This window comes from Carettochelys insculpta, chromosome 5 (assembly GCF_033958435.1).
Source record: "Carettochelys insculpta isolate YL-2023 chromosome 5, ASM3395843v1, whole genome shotgun sequence".
In the NCBI taxonomy this organism is placed as follows: Eukaryota; Metazoa; Chordata; order Testudines; family Carettochelyidae; genus Carettochelys; species Carettochelys insculpta.
In genome coordinates this window covers 13,719,662-13,743,126 of record NC_134141.1, presented here as the reverse complement: position 1 = coordinate 13,743,126, position 23,465 = coordinate 13,719,662, and the positions used below count along the sequence as shown (strand labels likewise).

Below are 23,465 nucleotides of genomic sequence, written 5' to 3'. Positions count from 1 at the left end.
TACCAACAAGAGTATGATTTGAAAAACTAAAACACTGCTTGCAGCCAATTTACAAACAGAAACATATTTGAAGTCATTTCTGTGATGCTCACCCCCAGTATCTGTACATGTCACAAACACATGAAGCCCCATCAGCTCTTACTGTCCCAGTCTGATACCCAGGGATTGTGAAGCACGGAAACATATGTCATATTTTTCCATGTTTGTCAAAAGCCCTTTAAGGAGTCTTCAGCAAAATCAAGTCTCCTGACTCCTACTTCAGCACTGTACGTTGAAGGCTAATCTTCCACTTAAAAAAATAAAAAGAACCTGCTGTATTTGTCAACTTGTAATTCACCAGCTCTGAAAAGCAGAATTAGAAATATCCTTGTTTCCTTTTTCCTCCCCTTTGTGTTTAATTTCCCATGACTGCTTTGGAACCAGTGAATACTGGGAACTCTGAGGGAGTCTTAGGTAGTTGAAATGCAAACACTTACAAACCTGAGTAGCTTTAGTTGGGCAAACAGGTTCGTTAGAGTCAATGTATTCATGTGCACAAATGTTTACATGATTGGTCCTTTAATATCTAAAGGTGAATGATTCTATATAAAGCTACATACTTATACAAAACACTTGGTGAGTGTTGTGCTAATAAGCCATTAAAAGTTGCTCTCTAGCCCTTACTTTTTAATTCTCCCTGAGCTGAAATCTCAGACTATGACTTCCCTTTTTGATTATTCATTTTTATTTATTTGTATTTCTGTAGCATCTCAGAGCCCCAGTCATGGACCAGGATTCCATTGTATTATACAAACATAGAAGGAAAAAAAAAACATCCCTGTATACAACCTCCCACTCGGGCTATTAAGCCCAAAGTATCATGTGTTTTGAATGTCTCAATTAACCTTCCTTTCTGTTTAGACTGTGGCAAGGGTATCTGTTGCCATAGTGACCCACAGTAAATGGCAAACAATAGCAGATTTTCTGAAAAGGTTCTCTCTTCTAAAGAGAAAAAGTTGGGCAAAAGGGGACCCAGCAGGTAGCCAGGTTTCAGAGCACTTTAATATCTTAATATTAGCTTCTTCTAAACCTTCATCCCTGCCCTTCAGACTGTGACAGAACAACAAACAGGTGTGAACTCCTTGACTGTCATGTTACTTGCTTATTGAATACATTCCTGAAAAAAATATTCCACTTACTCATGGAATAGTTGTACAAAATGTGAATTCTTCTGAGTGTTTGGAGTGACAGCTGCCAGGTCTTGGCAATAACTGTCCCTAGTGGTGTTATTCTGCACTCTAGCTTTTGTTTACCTAGCAAAGCTGCAGCTGTTGCATGGAAACATTCCTAGCTGGGGTAGTCCACTCAGCTGACCAGTGTGGGCCTCCGTTTTTTGCAGACTTCAAGACCAGAAGGAATCTTCAAGATAATCTCTTCTGACCTCCTGCAAAACACAGGCTAGAGAACCTCACCCACTAGTTTGTTAATCAAGCCCAGAACTTGTTTGAAAACTTAAACCTCAGGTGATTTTCACCATTTCACTACCAGAGCAGGTAGGACATGAAGCTTTAAATAGTTAGACACAAAACCACAACATTTTCCACCCTTCCACCCACCTCTATGTGACTCTGTCCCCTTTGTATTTTTATCATTGTGCATTATGAACACCCACCAAAAGGAATGAGCCTTTTTTTTTTGCAAGAGGGCCAATACACACTCCTAGTGTGTGGATCTCCTGAGCCAATAAAAAAAAAACCACCCTCATCTAACGGTGCATTTTCCCCCTGCAATAACATATTACAGCTTCAGAAAAGAGAGAAATAATACAAGTTAAAAGTGCTCACCAATAGAAGAGTCAGCAACCAGTTCCAAAATAACTGCTCCTTAGGACTACTGCTGTTGATCCTTGCCACAGCCAAGAAAGCTAGCGCCAGAAAGGCTTGCTGGGGAAAAAAAAAGTTTCTTATAAAAAGGCAGTCCTGCCTGAAGGATGATTAAGAAGGATGAGCTAGGTATCCAAGTTGATGTCTTGGCTGTTTGCCATCATTAAATCTTGATTATATTTCCTTCCATTTGAGAAGGGGATATGGTCTTTCACTGTTTATATTTACCTCAGTCATTTTCGGTAGAATAGAGGTTTGTCCTCCTGAAACTGTTGATTTTCCCATGGTTATGTCAGGAGAATGTCTAAACAGACAGGTTCCAGGCTATTCTACAGGAATGTTAAACGTCACCTGTTGTTTTGTAAGCAATGAAGGGTTGATCTCAGTCCACCCTCCCTCCTATTTATGACTACTGCACAGCATGCTACATGCAAGCTACCTCTATGAGCACTGCTCACATAAAGTATGAGAAGCACTCTGAGGGTCAATCTATACTTACTGGACAATTGATGGTGCTGTGGTCGATCTTCTGGAGTTTGATTTTGCTGCATGCGTTAAGATGTGACAAAATCAATCTTGCTGGGCTGGGCCATTGCCCCTGGTCCTCCATGCTTTTGCATGGAGTAAGGGATGTCAGTGCAAGCCTGAAGAACCCCAATCCACACAGGGTAAGAAAGTCAGTTCGGATACGTCAATTCTGGCTGCACTAATGGCGTAGCTAGAATTGCGTATTGGAAATCGACTGTCTACCATACTGTAGATGTACCCTGATATCCCCTCAAAATGAGAGGTGTAACAGCAATGTGTATGTTAGAAATGATGGTAACATCTCTTACAGTAGCAAGGGAGCACCTGCTACAAAGTTCATGTATAGTAAAGAGTCTGTCATCATTAATTTTTGATTGTATGACCTTTCCCTTGACAAAGGACTGTCTCCTTTCACTGTTTATGTTTATCCCAGTCATTTTTGTTAGGGAAGAGGCTTAGTCCTTCAGAATCTATTGATTCCCTTGTGATTTTATACACACACATTGAAATTACATCAAAGGAACACAATGGTCCTATTCCTTTGGATACAACCAATTTTTAAAAAACTGGCTCCACTTTGTAACCTTCTTTATTAAGAGGCTCTCTGCCTGAGATTATTTTTTCTTAATAATAAATTAATTAGTGACCCTACTTTATAAGATTTTCTCATTTGTAGATGGAAATTCACTTTTCTTCTCAGCATCCTATATTCCACCAGAATTGGTAATGCTCTATGTAGAACTCCAAGTACATTTTTTAGGTGTTATTAAATAGGCTTCAGAAATAAGCTGTGGTGGCTAAATTCCAATGCAGGTTTAATTCCTTCTTTGTTAAATATGTCTTTTACGTAATATCTCCACTGTAATACTTGGGAACCTAGAAGACAAGCTGCTCTTTTAGGGGTCAGAGAAGGAATACAGAGATTCACATGTGAGATGCCTCTTTTTCTAGCCGAGAGGTGATGCCATTGAGCCACTTCCCAGCAAGAAAGATAGAAGCCCCTCTCCACCTCCTCCCTCTTGAAAGACCCCCCTCTACACATCCTCATTATCCAAGCAAAGACAACAAGAATGAGGAGTGATTAGGGAGAAGCTAAGTTCCCAAACCAAAGAGATAGGGGAAAAGGAAAATTTCACTGTCCCAGTTTATCCCATAATTGCTTCAAATAACTTTATTTCTTAACCACGCTGGCCCCTTTCATACCATTTGTAGGATTGTCCCTTCTGATGACATCACAAAAATATATCATCATAAAATGTTTGTATGCTAAGATAATGTGAGGCTACGACAGCTGAGTCTCCTCGAGTTCTTAAGTATAATGCTCTATCATGCAATATCTGAATGTTTCTTAACTATATTGCACAGAAACTCATTCATTTACCTGTCCAGTTTTTCCAAGTCTTAGAAAGCAGCCTTAGATCCATCTTCCCCAAAAGAACCCTTGTACTCCCTTTTTGTTTCCCTGTGGATATGCAGACTTGGGCATTTGATTTGATTAAGAGCATCAATATGTTTCACTTAATGCTTTTCACATTTTGAGAAAAGCTTAAATGAATTAGTTCAGTTGTGTTCTTTGAAGATATTCCCCTCACTTTTTTTGTTTTGCAATACTGTACCTTTAAGCTTTGCTATCATTTATCAGTATCTTCTACAGCTCTAACAATTTAGTATGATTTAAAACAATTTATTCATTCTTTAGTTCATCTTTTGTTTTCCCATAATGGAGTGTTTGAATGTTAAGTGTTTACTAGATCCTTATCAGCTGAGCTTGACTTCCCACTCCCCGCAACCCCAATGCTCTTCTTCTGCAGTTGCTTAAAAGCCATTATGTGGCTTTGTTATTGCTTTAATTCCTCCTCACCCATACAAGTTATTTCATAACGCATAAAGGTTGCCATTCCTGATGAACAATCTCTAGAGAAGGAAATGTTTTAGCAGAAGCCCTGCTACATTTCTCTTATTTTAGCACAATAAAATTTCCATAGTAGAATGCAATTAGCTTGTAATAAAAGTGTAACCTCATACTGTTTTGGTTCTTCTCAGGCCTGTGGCATACTACCAGGTGAGAAAGCCTGTAAATATCTCCAGTTTGAACTGCTGTTTAAGCACCAGGAACTGTTTCTGATTTCAGGTGAAGGTTTATGATACCCATTTTCAGCTGTATTATAGCGATTTAAGCCCTGACCCTGCAATCCTTTAGTACCTGCTTAACTTTAGTGCCATGGCTAATCCCTTTGATTTGGCTAGTGATGATTTCCAGAGCCAAATTAGGTCTCCAGCGACACCTGTGGACATCCCTGTGTTTTCAGCAATTTCAGCTCTGCATACACTCTAATGTGCACATCTTCTCAATGGCTTAAATTGCCAAGTCAATTGGACTTGCAAATGTAAGATATTTATTCATACCAGTTTTATAAAAATCAAAACCAGGATCTGACCAGTCTCTAAGAGAAGGATTTCCATTTCAGGGATAATCAGCAGTGAGTTTAAATGAGTTTCTTGGCAGGGTGGGGGCAGGAGTCCTCATTTAGTACAGCTTGACTGGTGCTGACCCTCATCCTCCACAGAGAGAGAGATCAAATGAGCTGCATTTGTGTCTATGAAAATGTAGCAGAATCAAGAATTCTGAAGTCTTGGAAGGGCCTCTGCCTCATCAGTATCCCATTGCTAATGACAGCAGATACTGCCAGACAAGCCACAACAACACAGCACCAAAACAAGTAACCCATGACAAACTGCAGGCGGTGGTTCAGCTTGCTTAAACAACCCTCCTGAAAGAGCTGCTCTGATTGGCTCAGGTCACCAGTGCAGTCTGAATAAGTCTCTTTACAACAGCTTTCAGGAGCACATATATTTCTGTCATGGACATGTGAAGATGCTGACTTCACCCAATCTGTGTAGTTGTGGACTCCACAACACTGCAGCTGTCTTTGGATTATATCCACAGCCCTACTGCCAGGATGATGGGGCAAAGTCCCATTGTACTGATGGAAGAGGTGACCCATAGTGCTGTTCAGTTCAGAGCTCATCCTGTCAGGATAGATGTGCGCCAAGACTGCTGAAGAGGCTTCCAAGCAAAGCAGAACAACCAGCAGGTACATGAAAGTCCCCTGTAGGTAGCGGGAGTTCCTTGTGGGGATACGGAGAGCAAAAGCACCAGTAGGCAGCAGCAGAAAGGCAGATACAATAGCCAGCCATCCTGGCACAAGTAGAAACCAATCTCCAAAGAAGGATTTATAATTTCTGTATGTGAGAATCACAAAAGCTCCACCAAAGACCAAAGCTGTAGCAGCTGCCCACAGAATAAGACCAAGTAGTGCCAGTAATGCTCTAGCCAGGGGTCTAACCCAGGACTCTGTGGTACAATAAAGAGGCAGTAAATTAGCTCTGTATCTAACCCCCTTCATCTTCCTTAACTCCTACCTCTGTTAGTATTGCAGGTATCATTTCAGAGGCCTTTGTCTATCTATCCAGGTGAAGGAGATGCTGTTCCCACCCACCATCAATTGAGGTTTTAAAGGAGACAAAGCAAATGAAAAGAGCTCCGCATTAAGACTAGCTCTTTAGAATAGATCACAATTAATATTATGCCACAGGCATGCATCTGTCAGCTCAACATAGTGCTGGTGCTTCTTAATGAATGTCCATTTATTTTGCTGTCTGTGGAGACATTTTCATTTGCAGAAGCAGTGCAAGGATGGCAGCAAAGGGGCAGTGGTAGCTATAAAACAAAACACTAATCTATTCTGTCCTAGTGATAAAGGGCTAAGATGAGGGAAGCAACTAGGGTACCTTGCTCATTCAGCATTAATCACTTCCCTTGGACTTTTCAACTTAGAGGCTGGTGATAAGGTTAGTCTGGCCTTATTTTGTAAAACTGAGACCTTCATCACTGGTCCTGACAAAGATGGTTACACAAGCCTTAGTTGTTTAAGATGAACTGGTCTAATTAGTCTAGTTACTTAATATTCTCCTCACCCTCAAAACCAGACTCATAATCCTTTTCTTCTCTTAGTCTGTACATTTTATATTCATTGTCTTTTATAATAGTTTAGCATAATAATGTTCGACTTTCAAAACTGTCTATGAAACTAAAATTCATCAAACTTTTGGGTGAAACCCTTCTCCCAACACACAATACACACACATTTAATCCTACAAAAACAAAAAAGCAGTCCAGTAGCACTTTAAAGACTAACAAAATAATTTATTAGGTGACGAGCTTTCATGGGACAGACCCACTTCTTCGCATGGAGAAGTGGGTCTGTCCCATGAAAGCTCGTCACCTAATAAATTATTTTGTTAGTCTTTAAAGTGCTACTGGACTGCTTTTTTGTTTTCATAGTATATAAACTAGCACAGCTATCTCTTTGTTACTATTCAACTTTTAATCCTGTTTAGATTGCAGCACAACTAATTCAGACAAACACTGTTGTAATATACACAGTGATGACTTGTATCCTCACTTTACATATAGGAAAAATGAGTCTCAGAAAGGCTAAGTGACTTGCCTTTGGCCACAAAGGGAATCAGTGTCACACAGCCTCAGTTATAACAGAATCAGTCCTTGGGATATAATATGGAAAAGTACAAAGAAAGGTAGCATAGTCTAGTGGTTAGAGCATGAGCCTAGGCTCAAGGAACTCCTCTGAGTACCACTGATCCTTTCTTATTTTAGTCAGAACGGGGATAATAATATTTACCTGAAAGGTGAGGTCAAATGCCCAGATTTGCTGAAGCCTTGATCATATGCATACCCAACCACAATCAGTGGGAGCTGCTTTGAACTTAGAAAACATGGCCATAGCTGATGAACCAGTGTCTGCAAGGCACTAAATAAAAGTGCCTGATATTACAATACAACCTTACATACATGCAGAAAGCAGGCTGACTTCCATTAATGTACTCCTGTATGTTGTACAAACATGCCACTAAAGCTAATTATTTGGGAATGAGATGTATCACTTTTAGCATTTTTAGTTCTTACTATTCACAGCAATTAGCACACAATGACCGACTTGGTAAAATGAGATGCAGATGTGTTGCTCTGCAATTTGTCCTTCAGCTTCATGCCTGTTCCTGCTTACCCTCATCCTCCAGCATTCAGAACCATGCTGGTTTAAGTGTTCTCATTGTGTCAAATGGCATTTTCTCTAATAGCTGTAGTCAGTGTCTCCAGAGAGGGAGGAAGAAAAAGGAACACCCGGCCTGCCCCCTGCCACCCAAATTTCCTCTGATTTAATACTTCCATGAAGCAGTCGAGCAGGAGAGATGCCTCACAAAAGCATTATAAATAGTCTCTTAGTCTAATGGCAAGCTGGCTGTTTATTGCTGTTTTGCAGGCTTTGTCAAAAAAGCCCACAAAGCTACCTTTTTTATTATTATTTTTCTTCCTCCCTCACGCTCATAAAACTTAATGGGATATTAACAATCGAATTACAGCACTCTTTATTTTTAGCTTATTCTGCAAGCTTTGAAATACATTAGGCTGCCTCAAATTGCCAACAGGAGGATTTTATAGCACCTCCAGGTTGTTTCGCCCTGGGTAACTGCCATTGCCTCGCTGAAGATAAGGGGAGGAATTTCAATGGTTATAGAAGACTAGAGGCTCTTGTCTTGCTAAATATTCCCCAATATACAATGTCCCATTTGCTTCAGCCTGACTCTTTAGATCTCATAAAACAAAACAAAAAAAATTATTTGTCTCCTTTTATTAGTTTCTTTTTCGATCGGGAAAGCAAGGGCAGACCAGGTTCTTGCAAAGGTAAGCCCCAACCCTGCAATGAGTTCAGAACAGCTGTGGTCAGGTGAAGAGACCCATTGAAATCAGTGGGGCTCTGCACACACATGGGGTCTACTCACATGGAGCACATGGCTACAGCTGGCTTCTCACTGCTAAAGTCAATACATGGAAGAACTGTGTAGTTTTGGCTGTGGACTGCTGGATAAGCCGCACTTTTACCAACGTAGTAAAAAGTAACCAACCACCTGATCCCGTAAAATACTGAGAGCGTTCAACTCCCGTGGGCATCTGTGAATTGGGGAGTGCTCAGTATCTTACAAGAGGGGATTACAAATAAAATACCAGGGTTATAATTAATTGCACTGCAGGATGGCCTGGAAGCTCCAGTCAAGATCATGACCTTATTGTGTGTATCGCGGTACGTACGCTCAGCAAGAGAGAGGTCCTGCTCCAGATATCTTACAATCTACATACAGGAGGTAGGAAGCAAATGGGAGAAACACAGTTCTTAACCAGGGGTGGAATAAGGACCAACAAAGTTACTTGAGTAAAAGTACAGCTGGTTTCAGTTCTGAATATGTGGGTACAATAAAGATGTGATGTATGTGTACTTGTACTCAAGTAATTTTCCTGAGGGATACCTCAGGGATCCTGACTTGTGCTAAAGTACATCCCCCCCACCAGCTGCACTTTTACTCAGATAACTTTTTGGGTAGTTCTTCCATCTCTGTCCTTAACTACAGATGCCATTTTTTAATCTGTAAAATAGATTTTATGGGTATACCCAGCCAAAAGAATTGCAAAGCACTAAGCGAAGGTATCCACCAAAGCAAGAAAATTGGATGATGAGAATACAGATGAAGTGGAATGGGAATGCTCTTCTGATTTCTTCCCAGTGACAAAGAGGTATAGCATGATAAATGTTGTCCCTGCTTTTTCTGGGGTCATTTCTACATGTGAAATGATGGGTATTGAAATTCAAATGCAAATGTTACAGCTAATACAGCTTAGACAAAATGCTTTCTGATACATTGCTGAAAGCATAATCCTTCAAGTTAATAAAACACCAAGGGCAAGTTTTTTGCATTATTGCTGTACCAAACTAAGATTAAGATGGAACTGTTTTGACGAGGAGAATGGGTCAAACAGGTTTATTCCACAGTAGATTGGAGGGTAAACTTCAGAGCACTGTGATGTTGCTCTGTGTGAGCTGACACAAAATGAGATGCAGACAGAGACGTGGATTAATTTAATATGACCTGGGCAGTCATTTGTGAGGATCAGCAGGCCCTTGCTGTGACAGACAGCTGAATTTAAGATGGCCAGTGAAGAATTATGCATCAACTGGAAAGAGAACCTAGACAGGATCAGTGTACAGAAGCATACAACGAACCTAAGCATAGTACAAAAGCTAAGCAAAACCTAATGAAAGATGGAATTTGGTAATTCCTGGTCATTCTTGAGCATGTCACTGCTCTAGCAAAAAGCAAATTAAAAGAGGTTTTAAGATAGTATCTGAAGATTCCCCTGAATCCACAGCAGGTCTTAGATTAGTATCCCAAGTCCCTACGTTCCCAGTCCACTGCATTCCAGGGGTATTTCAGGATAAGCTGGAGTATGGTGGTGGGGTGACAGTGCAATGACCCCTGGTAATCCTGGCTGGCAGAACAGCTTCTTTCCTAAAGCAGATGGAACCTGTACCAGAGTCTGATTTATTCCTTGGTCTATCACAGGATTGAAGAGCAGGGAGCAAGCCAGAAAGATTGTGGAAAACTTCAGCATGGGAACCAACCCTAAGTCTTTTTACAAGCTGGAGGTATTTTTGACTAATTGACCTGCCCCAGGTTCAAGCTATTGAACTTCCCTTCCTTGTGACCATCAGCCATTTTGGCTACTCGCCTGAGGAATTAGCAACTTGGGAACTGTTGGCTAAAGCCAGTTAGAAATTTTTCATTGAAACAGTTTTGCAACAACAAAAAAACCATTTTTGTCTAAATTGGGAAGTTTCAGAAATGGTATTATTTTTATTTCATTTTGGTTAGAAAAAAATATTTTGATAACGTCAAATTGTCCCATTTTGACATTTTTAAAAAAAGGTTAATTTTTTTTGTTTAAAAATTACTACAAAATGAAAATTTCATTCCTATGAAAAAACTTAAAGCTCAAAATCTTGTTATGTTTTCTCATTTTCACAGAAATATTAAAACTTGACACATTAAATGTCCAAAATTTGAACTTTTGCATTTTTTCTACCTCCTTTCTGCTTCCTTCTTTCTTCTCTCTTTTTTTTCCATTGACTATAATCGAATTTATGCCATCTACAGTTCATTTATCCAATTTTCAATTTTTCTTTTTCACCTTTTTTTGGGGAACGGACACTCAGAATCTGATGAAAACAACCTCAGACTTTGGAAAAGGCATAGAGTAACAAAAAAAGGAAAACTAACTCTGCTTCCTTGCAACTTCAGCATTTGGAGAAATATGGAAATTATAGAGGACTAAAAGAAAAAAAATGAATTCAAGTGGAAGGAGACAAACATATTGAAAATTTCAAATGTTGGAAATTTTGGAAACATATTTTTGAGGGAAACCCCTGTTCTGAGCCCTATGAAACATAAGTCATTTTGAAATGTTTTTGTTTGAATTTTTCTCAATCAGCTTTAGCAACATTATTTTAAAATGTGACAATGTGTAGTTCACAGTGTGCATGTGACAATTCCAAGGGTTTAGAAAATTTTGAAGAGGCAGCTTCTCCTCATACTACAAAACAAAAGAAGAGGCACTTTAATTGCTAACTCATGAAAATGATTTAATGGTTTGCCTGTAGGGAAATAAACAATCACGTCTCAGTGCATTAATGGAGAATTTTAACAGCACTTGAGTCAACCTCGCTGCATAAAGAGGAGGCAAGGAGTTCAAGTTTGCAATAGCAGATGCTGAACAAATCTGTCAGCTGAAAGGGGTCCTAGTGAGACGCTTTTTCCTGACTAATATGAGTGAGGGCCCTCGTTTGGTACAGACTTGAGAAAAACTTTAGGCTGAAAGTTTTTAAAGCTACCTAAGGAGTTTGAGATAAACTTTTCAAACACACTTAACAACCGTTAAGACGCTTTGAAAGTCAGTGATTCTTTACCCCTAAGTCAGTTAGATGCATTTGAGAAGAATACCCACTTCCTAACTGCAATGGGGCATTTAGATCCTCAAAGTACCTTTGAGAAGCTCAGCCTTATCCTCAAGAGCAAACTCATCTGAGCCGTGTCTACACGTACACGCTACTTCGAAGTAGCGGCGCTAACTTCGAAATAGCGCCCGTCACGGCTACACGTGTTGGGCGCTATTTCGATGTTAACATCAACGTTAGGCAGCGAGACGTCGAAGTCGCTAACCCCATGAGGGGATGGGAATAGCGCCCTACTTTGAAGTTGAACATCGAAGTAGGGCACGTGTAGCCGATCCGTGTCCCGCAACATCGAAATAGCGGGGTCCGCCACGGCGGCCATCAGCTGAGGGGTTGAGAGACGCTCTCTCTCCAGCCCCTGCGGGGCTCTATGGTCACCATGGGCAGCAGCCCTTAGCCCAGGGCTTCTGGCTGCTGCTGCTGCAGCTGGGGATCCATGCTGCATGCACAGGGTCTCCAACCAGTTGTTGGCTCTGTGGATCTTGTGTTGTTTAGTGCAACTGTGTCTGGGAGGGGCCCTTTAAGGGAGCGGCTGGCTGTTGAGTCCGCCCTGTGACCCTGTCTGCAGCTGTGCCTGGCACCCTTATTTCGATGTGTGCTACTTTGGCATGTAGACGTTTCCTCGCAGCGCCTATTTTGATGTGGTGCTGTGCAACGTCGATGTTGAACATCGACGTTGCCAGCCCTGGAGGACGTGTAGATGTTATTCATCGAAATAGCCTATTTCGATGTCACTACATCGAAATAAGCTACTTCGATGTAGGCTTCATGTGTAGACATAGCCCTGGTGTGTTTAGAAGAGAGAAACGAGGACTAGATTCACAGACCTTCCCATGAGCCTAGGATATTTATTGTTTCAGGGGGAAAGTAGGCAACAGTTGGCCATTTCAGCAGAGATTATTTGCTTCATATGTGGGGAGCTTGAAATATAAATTAAAATTAAACTTGCAGAGGGTAAATCGGTATTAACAAGAAACTATTACATTTTGAATTCCAAAATAAACTCAGACAGAGGCCTCTACTGACCAGGAACAGCAAAACTACATCAAGGCAGCTGACCTGTCAAACACAGATGGTTTCTGCTGCACATCACCTGCAGGAGAATCAGATACTTCCTTGAATATAGGAGAAATGGCTGCACTAGTGTATGTAAGCGGCAGAACCTGTTCACATTGTGCTATCAGGTCCTGGAGTCCCACCAGATGTAGTGCAACTTTTCACTGCTTGTGGGACTTTGCCATCTGGTATGAAGGAAGATCTCCTTCATACAGGCAGAAGCTATTGATGAAGGTAAATTAATTCTCTAACTCCTGAAGTCTCTGTTTCTATGACAAACCACAGATGAACACTTGCCAGATATATTTTTCATCCTGTTAGAACCTCTATTTTCCAACGTTTCTCTCACTTGTTTTGTCTCACACACATCCTGCTTGCAAATCTGGCCTCATTACCTGTTCTTTGCTTCAGTTCTTTTACCTTCAATTGGCAAAGTGTAGCATTTGGAAATGTGTGGGGGGCAGGGAGAATGAACTTGCACACTAAAATCTTGAGCCTAGCAGTCAAGGAGACTACAATGAAATAATGTACAAAATGGCCTAGATTTATTCAACCAGCGAGGAGAAGTTGGCCAGCATGCTGTGGGCCAGGAGCGTTTAAATTCTGGCCCACAGAGTTCTGGACCGAATAATGAAGTGGAAATGTTCAGCCTTTTTTGGCACGGAGACAGTGGCAAGACAAACAATCTTCTTATTTGTCTCTTAGTTCTGTGTCTTAGTTCCTGTTGCTGCTATGGATTGATCGAGAAAGTAACAGGAGGCTTCCAAAACTGTAGATATCCAAGATGGAAAAAATCTATATGCTGATTTAAGCCATCCTACTTAATGCAGGATTTTTTGCCAAAAATTACTCTTAAAGTACATGTTGTTCGTTGTACTTACTGATATAGTCTCCATGTTGACTGAACCTCCTCCTCCTCCAGTATTTCACCTATTACTTTACTAGTAAGAAACAAATTGGAATTCCTTGATGTTACGTGTCACAACAACTCTCTTTAAAGTCAGAGGCATGTGTCTAGTTTCCGATGTTCATGACTGTATCCAATTCATGGTGTTACTGATCACATCGTTTTCTTTTTCTTAATATGGATGTCTTTGTAGAAGCCAGGTGAATGTTTCATCATTGTTCTAGACAATGACCATCCATTTCTTTGGTATGCAGTCAACAGCATAACATCCTATTTTCTGCCTGTGAATTGCATCTGTCCTGAACTAAATTCTTTCTGATAGAGGAAAGAGCATGAACTCAGAATAATGGGGTCACCACAAATCCCAGTTTTGAAAACAGTGTCCCTATGTCCTGTTAATTGTATTCAAATTGAGGTCCTGTCAATTCAGAAAAGAATTTAGCAGAGACAGCACTTACTAATAGGTAGTGCAGTGGCCTGACCCTTCAGAGACTGGGATGCTATCTCAGCATTGCTACTGATCTGCTGCCTTACTGCAGTCAAGCCATGTCCTTTTGCTTGTCACATAAATTCTAGTGCCAGCTCTTTGAGGCAGGGGTCATCTGTTACCTGGCTGTGGGTATATGCTGCTCCTAGAATAGTGAGCTGCTGATCTAAGTACCATAGTTTTACAGTTAACACATATTTTGTTTTCTTTATATTTTGCTAATTTGTTTCCAAAAATAAAGTGGAAAGGGAAAAAAATGGCCAAGGGGGAAAAAAAAGTAAAGCAATGGGAAGTAGAGGCAGAGGAGAGTGATTCTCAGTGTATGTTTCTGTGTTCTACTTGATCAGAGTCAACAGAGCGAATCCATGTTAATTTATCACCCTCTCTCCCGAGATCTGTGTTGATAATGCTCATGCTGTCTGGACATCAAGGAAGAAAGCAAACTAAATAGAACCAGCAGCTAACAACACAAGAATTAGGAGCCTTTTCCACATGGCAAAGGACAACATCAGGAGGAGAAAAGGCATTTTATTATCAAAGCTATAAAGAGTATACAAATTTTGATATGACAGCTGTAGGGGTGGGAATTACAGAGCATCCTTCTCTTAATTGTTCTAGCAATAAACAGGCATATATCAAATGTGATGTTCATATCATATCAATATCACATTTTACAATTACTACAGTGCATAATCTATTTTATTATCTTTCCTAGCTTGTGACAGCAGTATATAAAATGTCAGCAATGTCAGAATTAGTTCTGTGGTATGCAGTTGAGAAGTAGAGCCAACCTTAATGAGACTTCTTAGGCATTTTCTATTCAGATGAAATGTTAATTTAAAAAAAATAAGCAAGATTTTTGCAATTTATTTCTAAGCTATGTTGCTACCTACAATTCCCTTACTGCACAAATGCTTTCAAAAGACATTCTTCTTGTAAGCATAGGTACCGTTGTCAAGTGGGAGAGAGTCTATTAGGTTTCAATTCCTTGGAGCAGCTGATTGTTTTGTTTTTGCAAACGGGGAAAAGTTCTTTGAACGTGGAAAAATAAACAGCATGGATCACAGTTAAAAAAGAAAATACAAATACATTTCTCCCCTCCCTTTGCAGGAAAGGGGTCCCCACCCAATCTTACAGATCAAATTTAGCCCTACAACCTGGAGGCACAGATTCCACTGTCACCAGGTCCAGCTATGCTCTCCTAGTGCTGTGGCAAATGTAGGTATTTGTTTGGGCACCTAGGACCCCCCCATGCCATTTTAGAGACCTAAGGGTGGCATTTCAAGAGTGTCTGTTCTGAGGTAATTATCTGGCCCTCATTAACATGGCATGAGAGTGCCCCTGCAATCCTGGGAGCCCACCAAAGGCAATTGACAGAGCCTCCCCACCACCATATTGTAACTCACTTCAGGCCTGACGCATCATTGCCTGAACACACTGTTGTCATCATAAAGATCGCAAAGGTAGTAAGTAAGGCAATGATGATCAAACCTTTACTCTCGTGCCTCTCCCTTCCCTGTAATAAAATAGGACCATGCCCTCCGCATCCTGCCAGCCAGAAGCAGAATCACAGCTAGGGGTCTGGAGCAGAGCGCAGTGGCCAAGCTGCAGCTGGGTGTGAGGACAGAGGGCTAGGGCTGGGAGCCAGGAATAGAGCCAGGGTCATGGCTATGGCCAGGGATCATGCTGAAGTGGAGGTGGGAGCAGAGCAGGGCTGGGAAGTATTCCCACCCTGCACCCCCATGGGGGCTGGTCCAGGCCCTGATGTATCTACCCATGCATTCCTCCATGCCTCCTTTGGGACCATGACCCCCTACCCCCAGTTTGGGGACCACTGTTGTAAGGCACCACATATAATCTGATGATATGATGACACCCCCCCCAAATCATGGTATGATGTATATATGGGTTTCATACATGGAGTTACAGCTGTGTGCTGAAAATATGTTAAAAAGTGTAGAATATAAAGTGTGAGTCTTCAAACAGTCTAGCAGGCTGATGAGGGCTCAGTCTCTTTGATGGCAATCTTAATATCTTCTCTCAATCTCCTGTGAGAGAAACTGGACATGGCAGGGAGATGTTTCTGGGAAATTCAGGAATTGGGGGGTCACTAACTTTTACCTTCAAAGCAAAGTTTAGATGGGCAAAGACAGAGAACTCAACATAGTAGCAGCAAACTTGGTAATTATTACATACATGGATGGAGATCTTAAGCCTGGATCAGAGTATACTAATCTACAACAGTGTTTCTTAAACTTGTTGAGAACATGAAACACCCAACAATAATAGTTTTCACATGGAACACCTATGAAAATTTTCTTCAGCAAAAATTGTCAGAAAGAAACAGTAACATACGCCCCAAAACCAAATTAAGTAATTTAGTCTGGTATCATAGCAATGAAGAAGTAACATTGTATCTGGCTTTAATAATGGAAAATACATGCCATCAGTGTATGATGTCAAAAAAAGTGTCACGTTTGAAGCACACCTGCGAGTTGTTTACAGAATACCAGTGTTCCACGAAATATAGTCTAAAAAACAGTTCTCTATGGAAACAATAAACAGAAGGATAAAGTAAGTGGGGAACACTTACTTACAACACAATGACCCGTTTCCACTAATAATATTGCTTATGAAACAGCTGAGGGTACAGAATGTAGCTACTGGATCAGGACAAAGCTTGAAAGTACAGGTTTAAATAGTGTATTAACTTTTCTTATCTCACTTCAGAATCTTCCTCTGGTTCCAGCACAGAAAAGTACTGGTCATTTTCATATTGCACCCCTGCCTGGTGCTGGATTTTAGATATTTTTTGTTAAAAGGCTGAGTTTGTTACACTGCTGTGGCTTTGTTTTCAGGGAACAAAACTCAAAAGTAATTTAGAGAGCTGATGTAACTGCCATCTTGGGCAACACACCTTCCATTGAGCCAGAGATTTCCTGAACTTAAAGCCTGGGCTGCTGTAGCAGTACCTGAGAATGAAGCAGATGCATAGCTGCTGTGAATCGAGCTCCAAAACAAACACCGCCAAGGGGGTTATGGTACATGTCCTGTACAATGAATTTCATTCAGCAGGCAGGATATTGTTGACATTTAGATGGGACAGAGCACTGGTCAGGTCCCAAGGGTGCTGGATTGGAGAGATTCAACTTATATCGACATATTCTCTCTCTCTCTCTCTTATTTTGGAGAGGTCTTATTTACTTTCTGTGTCAGAATGAAACACCATTTCCGACCCTTTGAATCAGCTCAACTTCTAGCGCCAAGATAGCCACTCCACTAGTCTCTGCTTTCACTGGTGTGGATTAGTCCCAATGGCTAGCGCCCCTTGTTGCTGTTCGTAGCAGAAATCATTTTGAAATTACATAAAAACTGCTCTCCCCTCCTGGTCCTGACAGATGTCAGGGAGAAAAACATCGAACTGTTGCCAGTACTGTGTCAGCCCTGGGGATAAACAGCTTTCATTTCTCAGCTTGCCATCCAAACATCTTGCACCAGCATTAAATTCACTTTATAAATATTTATATTTAGAGGCCTGCTACAGAGATGAATATGCTGAAAGGCTACTGCAGAGAAATGACAAAAACTCCTCTATCTCCAGAACTCTGGGGTAGTGGGGTCAGTGGTCAGTCTGGCCAGGAACATTTTTGGTCACTCAGAATGCTTGGAAAGTGTCTTTGGCTTAAATTCTTCCTTGACCAAATCTGAAGAAAAATGCAGCAAACAAAGGGCAGACCTAAACTGCAAAATATATTGGAAAGATCAAAGTAGTAATGGCTAAAGGGAGAAAAATGGGTCTGGGTGACAATTAAATGGACCATCTGGCACACAGATGGAAGTGAAAAACCAAAATAATATGGGAACATTCCAGAAGCCACCTACATCTCAGTAAAGAAAACATCTTGCATCTTTCTAAAAATCCTGCCTTTCTGTTGATCAGAATCAGGCACTTCATGGTTGAGAGGAATCAGAGAATCTAGATTCAGAGAGGAGGAGGAGGCAGTTAAAAAGTTGTATCCAGCTCTCACTGAGATCTGTCGGAATCTTTCCATTAAGCTCAATGGTGATGAACTCAGTTCTGTGTAAGGATCCTTATCTTTGCGAGCAACCTTCTATAGGAAAAAGCTGAGAATAATGTATGTAGTGTATATGAATATAAAATAGATAATACATCCTGAGGAGCATGGACATGTCACTGTCCCTTGTCTCAGTGCCTGTCGGGTTACAAGTACAGGCTGAACCTCTCTCATCTGGCACTCTCAGGATCTGATGGTGCCGGACAAGAGAATTTGCCGGACTACAGGAGAGCAATATTGTCTAGCACATTACCAACACTTCCATTACTTACTGAGCTCTTAGAAGACAGTTGGGGTAAATTACAGCTAAAAAACTGCACAGAACACTGAGATCCAGGACTCGTGACTGGAAACATACATCGTGGGACCACAGGAAACTTGGCCACTCCCATGATATGTGGTTGTCCAGCTAACCGAAATCATGCTGTATAACTGATGTTGCTGGACAAGAGAAGTTCCGGATTAGAGAGGTTCAATCTGTAGAGCGATAGATGATATTTCCACGAATGTAGATTAGGACTAGAAACAAGAGCTGTCCAGAGAAACCTCAATGGAGCATGCATTTCCTTCAAAAGCGAAACGATTCACAAAAATAGATCCACTGAAACAGAATTTTGTGGTGGACAATTTCAAAAATCTGTTTCAGTCTTTTGTTTTGAAATGGCTTTTCATTTATATTTCTGTTTTGTATTATTTATATACAGGCATGTCATACCATTTTTAAAAATAAACTCAAAGAAAACTTTTGAAGGGCCCATAAACAATTTTTTTTCAGAATCTTCCTTAGAAGTGAATTTCAATATTTTTGGTTTTTCACTCTGATTCAAAGCACGCTAAACTCTGAAAGCTCAAGACTCTTTCACAGAGTGGAATTTGTGGCCTCCACACAGGTCTAGTAACAGCTCTGGTTAAAGGCGCAAAAAAAGATTTCGGGGGAAGGAAAAGGTGATCTCTGTCTTTCCCCGTTTCCAAAGTAAACCTTGACTATGAAGCTTGAACCTGCCTTTTGTCTTCAATATGGTCGTCCCATATGTGAACTGATGGATGGGTTGGGCCACTTTAGAATCATCTATTTTTGTTCAAGCTACCGTGCACTTGGAAGCATTGTTTGCTTTCTGTCTTGTCTCAATACCGATTTACTCATGAATATATCTATCCCAGGAAAATCTCAGGCCCAATTCTGCAGTCTTTGTGCATCCAGCATAGCTAGTGCAGAGCTGGAAATCTGGGGCAATGGAGCGCACAGTAGCCACACCCCTGCATGTTAAACAATGTTAATTTGGGAAAGGCAGAAAAAAATAAACCTCCAAACTTTTTACTACTATAAAATATAATACAGAGATCTGATCCTAATCTCACAGTGGCGTAAATCAGAGAGAACTCCATTCAAACCATTAGCAATAGAACTGTGTGAACCCAAATGAAATCAGAATTGGGCCTAATCTGCCTACTATTTTAAAATATGTTTTCAAATCTCCTCACAACCAGTAAGGTTACATTGCCTAATTAGAAACGTTTTTTATGATATTTTTGGATGTCAACCTTGCAAATCACATACTAGCACTCTCAAAGTTGAAAAAGAGCTAAGGATTTGAACAATATTAAACCATTATTAGCCTATCACCAGGGATATACAAAATGCATATTCATGTAGTAGATAATATTTTGGAGAATAGATTAGCAGGTGGAGATAGGTGCTGTGTTCCATATTTAAGTTTCACTCTTTTTCAAATGAAACAATAAACTGATATCTATGCAGGCGGCTTAGACTAGATTTGAATTGCATTTGAGTAGATGCAAGTATTGACAGCCTCAGTAAGCTTTGACTTATAAAGTGTAGGACTGAAACTTAAAGAGACACCATTAATTTGAAATCTAGTGATATTTTTAAAATGAATGCAAAGTACTGTTGGATACTGCACCCACTCATGTTGTAAGACATTTGGGGCAGGAACATTCTTAATAAATAATAAATAGCATTCTTAATAATATGCCAGATCTTGAATCATCCTAGGAATGTTTATACTTTTATAAGCACATTCTCCTTTCCCCACTTTTCAGAGATATTTTTTTCTCCCTGGCCAAAAAAGCAAATGAAACTGACTACAGGAGCAACAGTGAAACTGACAATATACAGTATGTTGTTGAATGCGCAACATAAACATGCTGAGAAAGAGAAATATTTTTCTCTAATCCCTTTAATTTCTAGCATAAAATAATAAGCAAACTTTTTTCAGATAGAAGTATAATTTTTACTTTAGTGGTATCCCTTTAAATGTATATTCTATGACCAACTTCGGTGCAAACAATTCTAGGTTGCAGTGGTTATTATTAGACCCTATAATAATTTCATGGAGGGTGAAGGAGAAGGGGTAAATTATGTTCAAATTCTGCTAACATAATTCAGGCTAACATTTGCAGAACAGAAAAAAATACAGAAGGATTAAACATAAATTCAGAGTGACCATGAGAGATTATAGTGGTGGGTTTCATAGAGCAAAGGGAAATTCAATAGAAATAAAATTGAAATCCCACACCTAAGCAGAGAAAATAAGCACCCTAGATATAAAGTAAGGGACGACCATGTGAAAATCAGTATACCCAAGCAGATTTTCAGGGGTGATAGGAAATATGGGCCAGATCTGAACTGCATCTGAGCTGGACTGAGAATTTCATAAATACTGTTCTAAATACTAGAGCAAATCTAGAGATTAGTATACCCCAGTGGAAATGATTGTCGAGGAGGACAAGCTAAGCTGGGCCAATTCCACACAACTATCATTTGCTGGTACTTTGTATCCCCATCTCCTTCCTTATATTAGCTTTGTGCCTTTTACTCTGTGCAACTTGTCTCTCATGTCCAAGACAATAGAACCCCAGACCTGATTAGAACTTTGCTCACTTATAAATAAATACTGACTGTGACTACTGCTATATAAAAACATGTAACTAAATGTATTTTCAAGGGATGGGATTTGTCTGTTTGTCAAACATAGTGTTATGTGATTTACAAGCTATTCTAGAGTTTTCTACAGCTTCCATCTTGAAGTATCTGAGACTACGTCTACACTAGCCGGGAAGATCGACTTGCTCCAGATTGATCTTCAGGGGTTAGATTACATGCATCTAGTAGGCATGCATTAAAATCAACCTCTCAGGGGTCGCAGTCGACCCCTCTACTCCTTGCAAGAAGTGAGGGGTAAGGGATGTTGACGAGAGAAACTCATTTCTCCCCTTGACCTTGTTCATTGGGACAGCCAAGGAAATCAAGCAGAGATAGGTTGATGCGAGCTATTCAGTTACCGTAGCTAGAATTGCCTATCTGCAGTTGACTTACTTTGCCTAGCGTAGACATAATCTAAGCATCTCTGACCTGGAACTGAGTTCAGCTTGTGTGAGCTGATCTTCATCTCAGAGCTGATTTCTCATAAGCACCCTTACATCTCAGGGGCAATGACCATGTCCCAGAAGTGCATGTACAATACAAACAGTCATGTCATTCTTTTTGTTTCAAAAGCAAAATTCTAAATTATCCCATTTTTCAAGCATTGCAAGATTTGTAAAACCACCACAAATGTATCTAGGTGAGAAGGTGGACACCCCACCTGCTTGTTTCTGTCCCCCTACATCCCACACCAGCACCCAGACAGAGGCTCTGTCTTTAGCACCATCCCACTGGCTTTCCTGTCCAGCACCCTGGCAGATTGTCTCCACCTTCAAATATAGCCTCCCCCGCACCCACACAACAGTGCTTCCTTCAGTCATTATCCCCAGCAGTATGAGGGGAGTCCTTCCAGGCCCAGTCCCGCGCTCCCTGTATATATGCACCGCACCAGATCTGTGGGGCTCCGGGGACAGTCGTAGCCAGATGAAGAGTTGGTAGCTTTGGGTGGGGCTCAGGGTGCAGCTGGGCTGCAAGATTGGCGTCTTCCTGGAGGACATGGGGCTGCAGCAGCATGTGGCCAGGTGCGGAGAGGCCAGGGGAAGGGGACCTGGGGGCAATGAGAACTGATAGAGGGCAGTGTGGTGAAGTTGGGAGACATGGGAGTGGATGGGGGGGGCAAGGGGACAGGCAGGGAGGATCTGGGGGTGATGGTAGCTGATGAGAGGCAGAGGGGTGGGGAGGAGGGTCACGGGGAGGTGAGGGTCATCGGGGGGAGCTTTGGGGACATGTGGCGCCAGGGAGGTGCAAGAGGTAGTGGGACCGTACCCACGTTCTCCATATCCCACTGCCTTGTGGGTTATCCTGGAAAGGAGCAAGGCTAAGGGAGTAAACCCTGACAGAAAATCCGGAGGGGAGTCCTAATGTGGTTCTGTGCCAACTTCTGGCATTGACCCGGCAACTCCTGCAGCTGAGCTGGTACCAGATGTAGAGGTTATCCTCTCCTTTGGACTATATCAGTAAAGCCAAGAGGGGAACACTGGCGTCTGGGCAGCCCAGGGTCCCAATAATCGCTCAAGCTCATGCCTGGAGAGGTACTCCAGCATCGCTAACAGTGTTGAACCAACACGGGAGGCAACGGTTACCGGTTATAAGCTCTTGCTCAATTGGTGTAGAGAACGAGCACCAGGGGTTGCCTCCGCCACGGTTCACCTGCCTCACTGGGTGCGTGAGGCTTAAGGTTCCCAAACCTGACAAGTGATCTGAAAGCTGAGCACCAGGCAAACCAATAAGAAAATCAACAAGAAAAGGAAACCATCAAAGTTTTAAGCTTGCTTGCTGGAATGTGCAGACCATTCTGACAGGTCTGACTGAAGATCTTCAGGACGTCAGTGACACCCGAAAGACCGCTTCATCAATGAGGAACTGAAGAGGCTCCAAGCTGACATTCCTGCTCTGCAAGAGACACGTCTCGCAGATTCGGGATCTCTAAAGGAAAACGACTACACCTTTTTCTGGCAGGGTAAAGCCCAAGAAGAACCCAGGGAGCATGGTGTTGGCTTCACCATCAGAAACACCCTTCTACAAATGGTGGAATTAGTCATGGGTGGATCAGAAAGACTCCTCCAGGTCATACTTCAAACTCTTGCCGGTCCTGTCCACCTGATCAGCGCTTATGCCTCAACCCTGTACGCCGCACTGGAAGTAAAAGACAAGTTTTATGACGTGCTTAGTGCTGCCATAGCGCAAATACCTGCTCATGAACAACTGTACATTCTGGGTGACTTCAATGCGAGAGTTCGAGCCGATCGTGACTCGTGGCCTTCCTGCTTAGGCCACTTCGGTGTGGGAAAAGTGAATGAAAATGGTCAACATCTTCTCAAACTTTGCACGTACCACAATCAGTGCATCACAAACACATTTTTCCAAACCAAGACACTGCACAGAGTGTCAGGGAGACACCCATGCTCAAAACACTGGCGTCAACTAGACGTGGTCATCGCTAGACGTGATAATCTCAGAAACGTCCTTCTGACATGCAGCTATCATAGTGCTGACTGCGATACGGATCACTCGTTAGTTTGCTCCAAACTCAAGGTAATTCCCAAGAAGCTGCACCGCTCTAAACCAACTGGAAGGCCCCTCATCGATGCCAGAAAGATGGCTAACTCAGAGGAAGCTGAAAAGTTCGGAGTGACCCTCGAGGAAAATCTGCACTGCAACCCTGGGGGTGCTGATGTGACATC

At 41.5% G+C, this 23,465-nt stretch overlaps 1 protein-coding gene across 1 annotated transcript; it reads right to left on the bottom strand.

The window, feature by feature from the left end:
• Nucleotides 1-4,987: 4,987 nt before the first annotated feature.
• LOC142013397 (tetraspanin-3-like) lies at nucleotides 4,988-5,797 on the bottom strand. Its single transcript, XM_074994717.1, has one exon. The coding sequence runs from the start codon at nucleotides 5,795-5,797 to the stop codon at nucleotides 4,988-4,990; it is 810 nt and encodes a 269-aa protein (XP_074850818.1).
• Nucleotides 5,798-23,465: the final 17,668 nt, after the last annotated feature.